Source organism: Strigops habroptila, chromosome 4, assembly GCF_004027225.2.
Source record: "Strigops habroptila isolate Jane chromosome 4, bStrHab1.2.pri, whole genome shotgun sequence".
NCBI classification, from domain to species: Eukaryota; Metazoa; Chordata; class Aves; order Psittaciformes; family Psittacidae; genus Strigops; species Strigops habroptila.
In genome coordinates, this window is record NC_046358.1 from 23,004,105 (window position 1) to 23,019,477 (window position 15,373).

General features: G+C 38.2%; 1 protein-coding gene across 6 annotated transcripts in view; it reads right to left on the reverse strand.

The window, feature by feature from the left end:
• The window catches only part of TECPR2 (tectonin beta-propeller repeat containing 2), a 43,241-nt gene that overhangs the window by 12,424 nt on the left and 15,444 nt on the right, over positions 1 to 15,373 (reverse strand). For 4 of the 6 annotated variants that reach the window (XR_003991282.2, XM_030485027.1, XM_030485028.2 and 1 more), the window contains exons 11-17: positions 13,426 to 13,599; positions 10,945 to 11,125; positions 9,421 to 9,562; positions 7,926 to 8,166; positions 7,072 to 7,161; positions 6,023 to 6,256; positions 2,278 to 2,426 (exon numbers count right to left, since the gene is read on the reverse strand). Coding sequence is in view for 4 of the 6 variants with exons in the window: in XM_030485027.1 (XP_030340887.1) it covers positions 2,278 to 2,426; positions 6,023 to 6,256; positions 7,072 to 7,161; positions 7,926 to 8,166; positions 9,421 to 9,562; positions 10,945 to 11,125; positions 13,426 to 13,599 (1,211 nt within the window). In the remaining 2 variants the exon portion in view is untranslated. Of the gene's footprint in view, positions 1 to 816; positions 874 to 2,277; positions 2,427 to 6,022; positions 6,257 to 7,071; positions 7,162 to 7,925; positions 8,167 to 9,420; positions 9,563 to 10,944; positions 11,126 to 13,425; positions 13,600 to 15,373 lie in introns of all 6 variants that reach the window. The other 2 variants (XR_003991281.2, XM_030485030.1) reach the window with 2 other exon arrangements.

The following is a 15,373-nucleotide window of genomic DNA, read 5'->3' on the forward strand; positions in this document are numbered from 1 at the left end:
CACAAATACTTCTTAGAGTATTTGTGTTATTCTGAAGATAAAGTGGTGCAGCATGAACTTCGTCAAAGTCAGTTAAAGGACAGATAGTAGTAAGGTGCTTCTAATAAGCAAATATTGTTCATGGAATAGTCCACTTTTCAGCCATCATGTTATATTTGTTATCCAAACACTAAGCCAGTATTTGGAAATAATTTTAAAGTTCACATATTTTCTTATTTTGCATTAAGCCTTTGTAAAAGCATGAATGGCTGCTCCTTCAGTACTTTAATGAATTTACGTGTTGGAATTGTCTCAAAACAAGCATGTAACCCACGAGCTTCCATCTTCTCTGCAAGCAATGTTTGAATTTTTGCCCTTTCATATTGACTCATTACGTTTGCCACGCCAGGTCTTGGCAAGATAACAGGAAAGAGAATGATGCTGCTCTGGGTATCAGAAGGTTATCGTTTTGGAAGGCAAGATCATCCAGCTTCCTGGATAAGCTGATAGGAAATAAATTGGTTTTCAACCCTGTCCACTTCAAGACTTTCTACAAAAGGAAGTCACTGCTAAACAATGACCCACAACAAATCCCCATTTCTCGTAAACATCTTTGTATTGAGTAATTTCATCTACTTCAATGGAGTAGTAGAGAACGCACTTAAGTACAGAGAAAACAGTATCAGTGCAGAGAAACAGCTTTCCAAGCTATTTTCCTGGATAGGAAAATCTTTGGTAAGAAGATGCTGTACAAGTTTAATTCTCTGTCTCTTGGCAAACCCTATTTAAGTGGAAAACATCCTGGAATGCGTTTTGACCCCTTTTTAAGAATACTACCCTTATGGAAGCCATCATCCCCAATATCCCGGTCTCCTCTTCTTGCTGCCCTATCCCCTGTTAGCAGGGAAAATTTGCTTCTTACAGATTGCATCAGAAAGTCACAATTGCAACACACGAAGAACGAGCAGTGTTATCTAGCCCTTGTTGCAAGTGATATTGGTACTTATTTACTAGTCTGTTCTGCTCTTCTGCAAAACAAGGTGCCATTTCTCCAGGTCTGACTGACTACATTCCCAGTACAGAAAAACAAGTCTAACCAGTGCTGTGCTAACTGATGGGATGCAAATCTGCAGCTTCATTCCCTGCCCTTCTTTGCTATTACACCCCGAGATTCACAGAAGGAGCTAATAATTGGCCAATGAGAGATAAGCAGAACTAAAAGCGAATGATGTAAAAACCAAATAAACTATTGCAACTCCACTGCCACAGATTTATTTCTTAATATGCCCTTTCAAAAGTACCATGTATTTCAAAATGTTCAAAAGATATTCTGTAACATCATAAAATGTAAATCAAGTATGCAAACACACACGGTGCTACTATGCTAGGTCAGCAGACAGTTCAACTGACTTTGTGCCAAGGAGTAAAGAATGAAATCAGTAGTCAGAGGTCAGCTCCATTACAGCAGTCGCAACCCACACCACAGAAATTACTCCCATTTCATAGCTTAGCTTGCAAAGTATTAGAGCAGCAACAAAAGCAAACGCTGAGGTTTAAAGAAAGATTAAAAAGGAAACCAGACACTGGAGAAACATATTTTTTCCACCCTCTATATTCAGAAAAGATGTTCGAGGGTAATTTACGAGGTTTCTTTCCACTGTGATCCTCCCAGCTGGCAGGTAGAAGGGAGACAAAGTTTGCCCATTCTGGGAACAGGGGAGAAGAGCTGTAATTGTTCTACACGCTTACTAACTACTGGATGAAAAGGAAAGTCCCTAAATCCAGGCACAGCACCCTGGCAAGTATCCCAGACTCACATGGGTGAGGACAAAGGAGGAGGGAAGCAGGCACTTCAGTGCCATGCCACTTGAGCAGAGCCTTCCCACACCTTCTGCTTTGTGCTGTTGGCCAGTCCAGATTCCTGGCTAGCATACAGCAATATTTGATAAATGGTTCAAGGCTGCATTGTACTATGTGTCTGTAAAGCTATGTGTTACAAGATAAGTAAACTTTCACTAAGAATAGAGAGGAAAACAAAACCTTCCACTTTTGAACTTTTGAGAAAAAAAAAAAAAAGCTATTTGTAATTTGAAAAAAGCTAATTGTAATTTGGGATTACATGGTGCTAAGGCTGTGTATTCAGAGTACATTATAATCCTGAAGAATTCAAACATGTGGGACAAAGTTTTCAGCTACAGATTTAAAATCTGGCTCTATTGTTTTCCACTAGTGTTAAAAATTTTTCAAATTCACAGAGCTAAACCACTATGCTATAAAGAATTGTAATCAACATTTTACCTGTATAGGTGGCTCAATCATTATCCATGCAGGAAGCATCAAACTTGGGTTAAAAGGTTGTGTTCCTACACGGAAATAAACACCACCACTGGTGTCACAGGCCCAAACATGCTGATTTCCACAGGTCAAGCTGATCAGCTTTACAGTACCTAGTAACAAAAAGACTATTAGCAACCTGGCATTTTCCTTCCAAATTCAGCTAATAATGAGAAATTTCATTTAGACCTGACTGAATCAAACTAACTTTAAACACAATCACGTAAAAATGATTAGAAGTTAATGCAACTTAAAAAGAGAAAAAACCCCCATTGGATACAATGAATAAAATCAGCAGGTAGTCTATGTGAGGTACTTCTCTTAAATCTAAAAATAAATGGTTTAGTCATAGCACACTGCAATTCTAAAACACATTAAAAATATGCTATTAAAATAACCAAATTCAAGCAGGGAAACATTCTGTGATAAATGTTATCAGTGCCTAGAAAACTTTCACATGACCTGATGTGAACTTTTCTCTGTAGCTGGCCATGCTCATAGACTTCTGAAGGTGTTGATCTGCTAACCCATTCAGCAAAGAACATTCCTAACGCTACCAGCACTTTAAAAATATGAGAGCATATGGATTATGCCTTTCACTGTTAACATACCAGTGTCACATCTGTAAATAAAGGAGCCAATTCTCAACTGGATTTATATTCAACAGCGTACATATTTATTACATCTATCTCAAAAGCGCAGCAGTGCTTTAACTCTATGTAAGTCAGCACAATGAAAAGAACACTGCCAAATAAGTATGTTTTGGAATTTTGCGGTGGGGTGGGTTTTTGTTTGTTTGTTTTCTCCATACCCAATCACACCCAAAAGTTTGCAAAGATAGTAGAGAAGCATAACTGAAGTTTTAAACTAAAAAGAACTAGCTAGCTGGCTAGCTAACTGTCAACTGGAACCCCTACTCTTCCACATTTATTTTAAAATAGCCATGTGACTATATACATCACTTTTTTTTTAATCTCACAGTGTTGGGACTACACCATGCTAAGTAATGGAAAACACGTTCTACAGAAAGAGGGACCCAATCAGTACAGATGTACTACAGAAGGAATGCTCTGGTCAGACTCCAAACTTAAGACTCTAAAAATAGGCCTTGCTGGATGACTGAACATGCCAGTGCTGCTTGGGATATCCCATTCTTGGTAACAGTTCTCTCTTCAGTGATGTGAAATCTGGCAACAACTCCTTGTCAAGTGCACCAGATACAGCATTCCTTAAAGAGGGGGGTGCAATTTTATCCCACAGAGTGCAAGTTTAAAGCCTTTATTTCCGCAGAAGGCAGTATTCCCTGTCATTAAGGCTTGCTGGGGGAAAGAACAGAAAACAACAGGACTACACAGCTTTATCATTTGGTTTTCTGTAATAGTAAACAGACATTGTCATTAATTTGAATTAATTTATCTCACCAAAAAATTTCCTTTGATTGTACAGCTTCATATTAAAAACAAATGTCAAAACTATATAAAAAAAACCCTTCTACTGCTTGGGATAAGAACATCTAGAACAACTTTCTTTTGCAGGCAGGGGCTTGACATTCGGCTACAAAGTCAAAATCTTACTTAAAACCTCATTATTCCTTCTAACATAAAGTATGACTGGAAGCAATGGCTTTGTCACATGATGTCTCAGCTGTTAAATGTTCTGATCCAAACCAGCATCAGAGATTCAAATGGAATCAGGTATCACCTGCTTGGCATAGCTGATATTATTTACATCTACCGTACAATTTGATATTCAAAAATGCAGCTCTTATTTAAATGTTTTGGGGTTTCTCCCTCCTCCCACCTACTGTTTTTAGCTCAGGAGAAGGTCATACTAACCACATTCAACCACTGTTTAAAGAAAGTAGCATGATTCAGAGGCATTGTTTATTGTTGAAACCTAAAGGTCGTTCTACCATGTTTAGAAACCTTGATAGTGATAGTGGAACTATAATCAAAATAATTTACTACATACTACTCCCAGTACATAGTGTAAAGACAAGAAGAAGATGCTACCAACAGAATATTCATATTCCAACATTAACGCTGACAACCACATCACTTCCATACAGAATTCTCAACTGCATTTTACAGCAACTTGCTTCTCCCCCTACGTAATGTTTCAGGAGTAAACTTAAATATATACTTGAAGAATAGTAACAGTTCTCCAATTTCTTCAGCCCCATTAGTGCAAATAAAGGCTCTTACAACCATGGATATGCACTATCTTGTCAGCAGTGATCTACCATCTGCATTTAATTGGAGGAAAAATGGCTATAACATTTTCACACTTGTATATTAACCCAGAGTGACAGGTAAAGTGGAGCGTTTGAAGAATTTCCTCGCCCCAGATTTTTGCAATACCACCACCATGTGCCACAAAGCTAACAGGAACAGCTGAACATAAAGGTTGAACTTCTGAACTGCTCAAGTTCACAAGACAGATATTACAGCTAGCGCAAATTACACTGATTTCCTTTATGAACGCTTTGAGATTTTCAGACAATAGCAAGAAATTATTTATTATTTCAGTTGAAAAGTTATTATCTAAACTGCTGGAAAGCAATGGCACCATGAGAAAAGTTTCAAACTGCACTAAGCAACACGAGAAGGAGAGTGTAGGCAAACCTATCCTGTAGGTCAGTGACAGTAAAAGGCATCAAGCAGTGCTTAAACTATAGTATGATTAGTGATTTGGAACCAATTCATCAAGTCTGGAAAACCTGGTGTATAACTGGCAAACAAATTATTTCCATGAAGTATTATGAACTGCACGCTAAGACTGTATGTGAGGCTTAAAGTCTGTCAGCTGTGTCTGCCTTTAAAATTGCTTGTCTGTTTTCAGACCAGTCACAAATATTGTCATTCAAAAAATGGAAAAGCTGCAGAATAGTTGAATTATTTTAAAAATGGTGCAAGAATGCTGCATAGTCTAAATTTCTTTTATCTTCATTCGAAATAGGAATGAAGGTTAGCATGAAGAATGCTCTAACAGTCATATTATTAAAGAAATAAATCTACTTGGAATATTGATGAAGCTGACAAGTAGTCCTATTACCCCAGAGTCAAAATGGGAGGAGATTTTCATGATCAAAACGTAGCCAGCAACCCTGACCTTACACCTAACCAAGTGAAAAGAGCAGTTAACCAGCCGCACGCTCTTAACATTATGCTGAATGAACAGATAGGTATAAACCTGAACACAAGTGTTACCAGCTGTATCACTCATGGGTAATGCAACTCTCGGAGCATAATTTTTCCTTGGCAGGATCTTAATGAAACTTTGATCACTCTTCAGAATGCATTTAACTGCAAAATTCAGGGCCTTCTGTATGGAACTGCCCAGGACCACACGATTATGGCTACGCTGTAGCACAAGAACTGGGCTAGTTAAATCTACCGGTACACCTGCACAGCACTCTGTCAGGCCAAGTTACCTCAGACTGACAAACTGCAAGAAGGTACATACATATATAAAGTATCTTGTAAACAGTAAACATGCTGTCTCCAGCAAAAGGCTAAACAAAACATTGTTTGAAAGCCAAAGTTGTTTCTGATGCTTTACAGCCCTGTGCTGTGAAGCCCATTATTCTAAGGCACTATTTAGTCCAGTAAATGCAATGTTCTGTATCAGCAACCAAAAGATACTTCCAAAGGAAAATACTGACTGTCCACTAAGAAAGTTGAAAGTCTACTCAATAAAAATGTCATACCTAGTTGAGAGAGATCCAGTTTTGTCCAGTGCATCCCTGTTGGACAGCTGGATGAAAGTGTTCTGATAAATACCTGCCCAAGACTATCCAAACCCCAAATGGCATCCTGGCAGGCAGAGTAGTGCACCATTTCAGCCTCTGGTGGCAGCTGCACCGTAGAAGGACGAAACTGAGGATTCTGATCACTGACACAAAACAGATCCTTGTTGCTTTGGCACAGCCACAGAAAGCTTCCTATGGAAAGGACATTCTTGTTATTAAAATAATTCCTAATGCACTCTGAGAAAGCTTACACATCTACTACTTCTGGCTGTGTTCACAAGCTAAGATTCTGCAGTACAAATACGCATCCTAAGCCCTTATTTAGCTACCTAAATACTCCCTTTCTCAAATCAAGTAAGTCGTTAAGTGATCTCATTTGAAGAAACATCTCATTCAAAGAACTTACTAGAAAGACGACACACAACAGTGCACTATCACTTCCCTTTATTCTTTTGTTCTTCTTTATCCTTGATAATTGCCTTTGAAAAACAGCATTCTTTTTCAGCTCTAAATCACGTATTTTTGCCAATAAAGCCAGTGTACTTAGATAATGCAGCTGCTAACTATTGTAACTAGTAGTTGAATTCCCTAGTGTGGTCGCATTTTTGCAGGAAAATGTGCCATTTTTCTGCAATAAGTGCACTGACAGGAGAAGTACTTGGTTAGCATAGGCATTCCAGCAAAACATTCTCTAAGATTTCATATTAGAAATTCTAGCACTTCATGCTTCAGCCATTTAGGAAGTTACTGCTCCTAAAGGACTACCTATTTTCTGTTGAATGCCACTCCACACCAAAGGTGTCAGAGTGAACAATATGCCTTTTTTTCACCTCTAGCAGTTTTGCAGACATATTTCCACCTTACTTCAAATATATTAAATCCCTGCATAAGGAAAAGGCACCCAAACTCTGAAGTAATTCAGGATATTTAATAACTTACATCATCAACTCCATTCTATTTAAAGATCAGGTGCAGGTATTACATATCTGCACTGTGAATTCACTAACCTTCTTTAGATGAAGCTGTGGAAGCCATCACAAAAATCCATTTTGTGGCAGAAGCAGTGCCACGAGGCACAATATTATTCCAGTAAGTGCCTTGAAAGAAATAATAGAGTGGTATTGGTATGAAACAATTTTCTACTAAAATTTGTTATTTCAAAAGTTACTATTTGAAAGAAATTCCATTGCAGTCAATTATTAAATAGCATCTAGACAAGATTTTCTACGTAAATCTTTTAAGACACTGTTGGAGGGGAGAAGAAAAGCTCCTATTGACACGTATGTATACACATACACACAAAACCACAGAAAATTGGGAATGCAGAAAGGAGGATAAGGAAGAAGTTTAATGGTCTTCAACAGGAGACCAATTTGGTGACAAGGTTAAACAGACAATGTTCTAGATCTGTTCTTGGTGTTTACCTGATAAAAAATGTACTAAATCAAAATTCTATTCTGTTTCGAGAAATATAGCAAGAAAAATAAACAGTTCCTCCATTATCACTGTAAAACTAACAGTACTGTTTTACATAGTCACACCGGTCATGAACTATTGTGCTAGATATAACAGGTACAATAGCTTAAAATTGCCTTCTCAGCTCAGAAAAGAGGCAAGGGTAGGTACCAAAAGTAGTAACCTGTGCACAGTTCGCTTGCGAAGAATGAATTTTCCACTAAAAATAGTTCCCCTAAGACTATATGCTAAGGAATCATTTAAGTTCATTTTTAAACATGGAATTGTTTGCTAAAGCTGCCCTGACCCACCTTGGATAATTTTTGTGGTGACAGAACTGTAGTTGGTTATTCTACCCTATTTGTTTTTCTTAACTTAAAAATATTAGATGTAAAAGCACACCAACCTATTAAGTTTCCCTTTGCCACATGGAATTCATTTTTGCCAGAAGAGATCCAGACTCCACTGCCATTAACTCCAAGGAGGCTGGGTTGACACTGAAGCTGCTGTGACCAAAATGCCATTCGAAGTTTATCGGCCACCTTCTCCACAGGTGCCTGAGCTGCTGTTGCCACTGTTTGAGTTGCCTGGATTATGGTCTGGAACAGGCTGTACTGGTCAAACACTACATAATCAGTGATGCTTACCTGGAGGAAAAGAAAATAAATGAATAAATAAATAAATAAAAAGTGTTCTTGATAATTAATTACGCTTTTGGGTGAACTGCAGAATCTTTCATCAGAAGCTTTTTCTTCTGTGTGTCTTCATAATAAATCAGAACCTGTACTAAACATCATCTTACAACTCCCTCCTACCCAACGATCCACTTTAAATCCTGCATTTCAAGAAAGCCCTTTGTTTTGGGATGACATCTTAACACTTTCTTCCTAAAAACACATTGAACTCTTCAAACTAAGGTGAATTTTTAGTTTCCCAAAGGAAGAGAGAAACTTGCATAGTGCAGTAATTTAAATATTGCAAAAACTTGTATGTAATACTCCTTTACAACAACCTCATGAGCATTTTAAGTCATAAGGCAGAAGGAGGTCTAAATAAGCAACTGCCCAAGTTCTGTCATGGACAACTAGATTGGCAACACTCTATGATACTCCTTGAAAGGAAGGAAATGATGAAGAGCACATAAAGAAGAGCAGTTTGCCAATGACCTCAAAGCCAAGCTATTCATGATGCCCACACGTAAGAAGAGATTACGTATGCACATAAACTGTTTGTTTATCTTCTATCTTGGATGTGCAGACAAGCAAATGTTCTGTTTTTGTACCCCCTTCTCCCTCACCATTATCTCTGGGGAAAATAAAAAAAGGTGGGGAATACAAAGAGTCAGGAATTCTAAATCAACACCAGGAAATACTTACTGTAACTGAGTTGTTTTTACCCACATGATCTCAACTGAAACAAACAACCCCAAATGGTTCAAAGAAACCTCAGCTGAATGGAAAGATGTGTAATACAGATATTTTGCAAGGTTACTTATTACTTATTTCATCTAGCTAAACAAAAGGATGGTACTAGAGGACAAGAGACTGCATTCAGTAGCCAGACGTGAATGCTCTGCCTAAACAGCACATCCTATTGCCATTGTTAAGATACCAAGCTACAGGCACATTGATATGATCTGATAGAGCATTTCTTGTGTTCTTGAAGATGGCTGTGATGCTGTTTGGGATGACCATGAAATTTTTTTCCCCCCACTTTTTTATAGCAAACCTGAAAAAGGATTTCAGCCATAGCCACACTGCAGGTTTAATATCTTGAATAAAGAGTGCTATAATATACCACACAATTAATTGAATTTTATCTTAGACTCTCATGGGAAAACAATGCAAATAATAAACCCAAGGTGAAAGGCTAAACTGAGAACGAAATCAAAAAATGCCTACTTGCCACCAATGGTTATCATCTCCTTGTGGTTTCTTTGAAACTATACCAGTTCTGAACCACAGATTTCCATGGATATCCAAAGCCCATAATGTCTGCTGATCTCCAAGGGTTATGCACACTGGTTCCAAAGCTTGCATTTCACTGGAAATGCAAACAAGTAAAAAAAAATTAAAAACCTTACTTCAAATTTATGCTTACAGTATTTTAAGGAAGCTGTTACAATGCTAACGGCAGTTCAAAATGATTGAACTCAGTGTGCCCAAGCTCAAAAACACATTTGATATCAAATTTTCACAGTAATTCAGTAATTCAAATTTTATCAGTTTGCATAAGTAAAAACAATTCAACAACCACCAAAAAAAAAAAAAAAAAAAAAAAGAGTCCTTCAAAGATCCCTTGAGATTTGAAACTTGGATACATAACAATGTAACTAAACAAAAACTATTTTGTTTAGTAAATAAGAAATAAAAAGCTGTGTTCCTGAAGTTTTTGATAAAGTAACTTCATAACTGTATCTCCTCCAACTTCCTTGACCTATTCTGAGAACAATACTAGCAGTTCAGGGACCATAAATAGAAAACTCAACTTAATTATATGGCAAAGATAAATGTTGAGTTTAGGACTGAGTTTAAGTTTCCTGAATAAGTAAACAATTTTCAAGCTTGGAAAGTCAACAGGATCAGGTGATCATATCAGACAATTAGAAGGTAGCCAACAATGCTATTTCTTCCAGAGAACCTTTCTCAACAATTTAAGAACAATGAGAGATTGCTTTGGGCAATTTTAATACAAAGCCCAAGAACAGTAACTGTACCTAAGGGGTAGGTTAAGCACATATTTTTGTTAAATAAACTAATTAAAGTACATGTACATTTCAGATTTGAACCAGGCCCTTTTCAGGGGCCAAATATCAGGCTGGGAGGTTCTAAAGCTTCCCAATAGGATATTAGTAGAAGATAAAATCATATGACAACAAGAACTGGAATTTCTTCTTGTATTTGCTTCAGGCTGATGCCACAAGAGAGACTGTATTCTAGATTCTCAAAGCCAGGAGTAAAGACTCAGTGCTTTTATCATAATTAACTACTGCGAGTGTAGGTTCAACTACAAAGCTAAATACCAATTGCCCAAAATGTTTATAAAAATCTGTGACTAGAAAGTGGAAAAGTATTATCCAGCTGTGGGGATGACCAGGAAAATGCTGAGATTTAATCTCAGAAAAAATACACTCACATATCTGAAGAGCTCATTAAAGCCATTATGGCACAGATTAAAGAAGCAGTATTTAATCAAAAAAGTCATACTGATAGACATTCCCATTTCTGGAAGTGTTCAAGGCCAGGCTGGATGAGGGCCCTGCCTATGGCATGGAGGTAGGAACTAGACCATCCTTCATTATATAGCACATGGTATGTATATGCATGAGTTCAAGGACCACTTTTTCAAACATCAAGGAGTTCTAGCATTGAAAACAATTTTTGTGTCATCCTGGTTATGATGCTGTCCCACCACAGTGTCATTACCTGACAATATCACTCTTCCATTGTTCTCCTTCAGGACAAAAGCTGCGTACTCCCTCCCGGTACAGCAGGGCCCGCTGCTCACTCAGTGCCCACACAACATTATTTCTGGATGTAACCTGCGACAGTGGACAAGGGCAGTCAACCTTTACTGCTCGGGCACAAGGACGATCCACACTCAGGCCTAGAAATCAAAAAATGAGGACTGCTTTACAAACTTTAGCTTTTTGCAACTAAAAGAAAAGAGAGAAAGCTACCCAACGAAAGAAAATAAGGAGAAGGAATATCCTTGACATGCTAAGATTTTTCATTTGATCACTTTTTCCATGATTGACTGTTCTTTCTATAAACTATTAATCATTTCCTCTAATATAGTTGAATTTATATTTTAAGAAATATAACACTGTATGTCCTTCACTATCCCGCAGAGCACACCACTCCTGTCATTTCTGTTCCTTTTCTCCCTCTAGTGTCAGTATCAAGAATCTCCATTTGTAAACCCAAAACATGCTAGGGATAGAGGCAACCTGATCTGCATAGTGGCAGCAGAGCAACTACAAACAAGCATGCAATGACAGCTGTAGTACTGAAAGAAGGAGAGAGGTTCTGGCAGATTCACAGGTAGGTTGTACACACTTATATAATCTAGAGGGACAGGACACAATTACACTGCAGCTTGATTTACACGGCTGCATGTGAAACACCTAAAGAGACATAGCCTTTGCTTAATCTTCTCCTGCTGCCAAAGCAAGTATGAACAGACTCATCTGTTTGACACTGCAAAATAACAAGAATGCTCATTTCCTAACCTCTGAGCACACACTTCTGTTATAGAAGTTACATAGGACAGTGGAGGGATCAAAAAGATCCTGGAGAAACAACCAGCACTGGTTGCACCACATTAACAAGACAGATATACTGAGAATTTATTTTTGGCATCAAAGACAAATTTAGTACCCTACAAAGACCAGAATGTAAGCGGATGTAATCACACCAATCTCTCACAGGGAAGAAAAATATGATTCAAACCTCCACAGAGCCCTGTGTGACTGCTATCAAAAGTTCAGTGTTTATCACCACTATCCATGCTTGCTGTCACTATGCATACGACCTTGGGCAGGCCACTTGATTTCTCTGTAATTATTACACTCAATTAAAATAAGAGTATATTTGAAAAGATGCTGTTTAAACAGTTTTCTTATTCACAAAGAACGTCTATATTGTGCTACAGCAATTAAACCTAAAAGAGAAATTAGGAGACTACTAGAATTAAATGGAAGATGAGTAAGAATTTTGATAGCCACTCTGAAATGTTGTCCTGCTTTAGTGTGTCTTAATGTTTCCCTCTTAGCCAGTCCTCCTCTTACTTCTCTGGTAATTCCTTCATCACGTTATTTGTAATTTTTCCTTACCAACTCAGCTATCTACAAAGCCTGCATGCCCAAGAGTCCTTGATGCTCTTCTCCCTTAACTCTAAAACCTGGAGCTCATTTCTTCATCCTAGCTCCTTGTATTTAGCCTGATTATTGTTTGCATAACATCTTCTTTGCATCCTCTAGTCACTGAAGCAGATAAGACTAAGGCCATGAGTTCAAAGTTGCCACTGCACTACCCCTTTTTCCAATTCTTGCCCCATTCACATCCCGTGAGAAGGCAGCTGTAAAGATTGCTGCTCCACAGCCCATTCCATTCCTCCACTGGCTTTGCTTTCTCTGTCACATAAAATACATATCACTTGTCTATACTTCCAAAGCACTTCACAATCTTCTGCCTCAGCATACCTTCCTTTTATTGTCAAGTGGCAACTGTCACCTCCAACAGATCTGTGCTCTTCAAAACACACAGCCTCTACTTTCCTCTACTTTGCACCCCCTACCCAAATTTCTTCTGAACAGCATGGTCAGTATAGAAACTGGGGGGGATCGGCTGGGAGCCACCGATTGCTGCTCAGGGACAGGATGGGCATTGGTCAGCAGGTGGTGAGGAATTGTATTGTGCATCACTTGTCTTTCTTGGGTGTTATTCCTCTCCCTCTCTTTTTGTTACCTCCTTTTTCATTACAGTTATTATTATTGTTATATTTTACTTTATTTCAATTATTAAACTGTTCTTATCTCAGCCCATGGGTTTTACCTTTTTCTGATTCTCCTCCCCATCCCACCAATGGGAGAGTGAGTACACGAGCTGCCTGGGACTTAGTTGCCAACTGGTGTTAAATCACAAGACTTTTCCATGTCAAAAATTCTCTATGTTGTATGTACTCACCTGGCATAAAAAACCCCAGAGTGGCCACGAACTGGCTTTTCCAGTCTTCCGATTACACAGAATCTCACAACTATTTTCAACCATTTCTCAAGATAAAAAGGTTTCTCTGTGTCGTGGTTGTGGATGAAAGTTTACAACAAGTTGTGACCATTCCATAGACTTGAACTCTATTAATCTTAGCTTGCAAAAATTCAAAGAGCCTGCAATTAATTCAGGTACCTGTTTGCAGATACAGGTCTCCATTTGTTCTGATAATCCAGGCAGTGTCATCACTTAAAGCTACAAACACAGCTTGGGGTAGGGCCTCATACCAGTGGCGTTTTCCTTTTATAGTTACTTTTCCACAAGCAAATGCTTTGTTAGTCTTCTGTTCAATCTTCCAGAGAAGAGCCCCTGTATGAGAAGTTAAGAGAGAACATGGTATCACTTGGCAATTACTGTAAGAGACAGCCGACTTGTTCTACCTCCACCTAAGCTAATGAGGGGAAAGACAAACTAGTAGCATTAAACAAAAAAGGCAAGATCTAAAAACACTCACAGTTTTGTGGGATTTTTTTTTTTTAAAGCAAGACCAGAACAGTGGCCAACTTTTCTAGGAACATTTACCATTAGTGTATGTGTGATTTTTTAAATGTTCAAATGCAAGTCACTTCTCCTTAGTTACACACTGAAAAACAAGTTCCATGCAAGGGCCAGATAAGCCTACTATTACGAGACCAAAGTTCATGGCTGGCTTCTATACTAGTTTGGTACACCCTCACTACATAAAGGTAAAGGGGTTAATTGTAGTACTTTCACCTTTTACAAATACTCGTAGTAAATCATATCTGTCTCACACTGCAGCGGGCAGTGGTATTACCTTCTTGGTATGTAGCACATGACAAGCAGAGAAAACTCAGAAATGCAACTGCACAAATCCACCCTGAGAACTTTTTCCCTCACAGGAATTAGCAAGGATAGCTCAGAAAAAGAAAACCAAATGGAATTGCAAACTTAACTGCTGACTGGTAGCCATGTTGGTTCGTACCTGAGCAGCACGTTGTCGTATGAACTACTTTCGAATAATTCCACAAAGTAGAATTTGATTCCATTTTAGTGTTTGTGGTTAACATGCTCTTGGGTTAATACATCCAAAATTAAACATGGGTGCTTAGAAATTATCATGGTTTCAATTAAAAAATGGGTGAGTTGCTCAAATTGAGGGATAATAAACACAGATAAACAACCACTTGGCCAGAGATCTCTCGACCACCAGTAATTTCAATCTGAAACTACCAAGGCCAAATGTCATAGATGTTAGGCCATTACTTTTACTTTTCTGCAGGTATCTGGTTTTGACCACTGTTAAAGACAAGATACTGAGCTGGATGAAACCATGACCTCACCTAGTACAGCTACTCTGACATTTTTTTGACCATAATAAAGCTCAAATAGAACATCTTTCTTCTTGAAACAGGCAGCAAATCTTCCCCTACAGAGAGAAGGGAAGATTGACGTGTGCTTTTAGAGACGACAGGGAAAGAAAAGTAATGGCCGGGCAGGAGACTAAGTAAAGAAAATGTCTGAGAAACTTGTATTTTCATGCCAGTCCTGGAACAATCCGGAAGGCCAAAAGTGATGCAAGTTTATAACCAAAACCCATTTAATTTTAATCCAACATAATCCTCATTCCCAGCCATCCAGAACAAGCTCATATGCAAATGCACCAAAAATTAACTTTTTTCTTTAGTATTAAAAAACTTAATTAAGAAAAAAATTAAGAAAACCAACAAAGAAACCCAGACACAAAACCAATTCTAGACTCACAATAAAAAGAATTTTAAATTTGGGAATCATAAGCAGCTCTGTAGCAAAACCCAAGGTTTGCATAGACAAAGACCTCCTCATTCACCTCTGCCTACCACTCAACTGCTGCTTTTGAAGTTCATCTTAATCAGGCAGACGCATGTTGAAAACTTCCCCAAAAGCAATGCGAACCTGCTAGAAAGATGGCCACTTAAACTAGAACATAGCGCTGTGGTACACAGAAGTAGTGAAGATGCAGTCATATCACCCAGTATGACTTCAAAACAACAAATAACAACAAAAACCCCAACAAAACCCACAACAGTCCTTTTACATGAAACAAGCCCCATACAATGCAGGTTTCCGTAAATACTGTATTAAG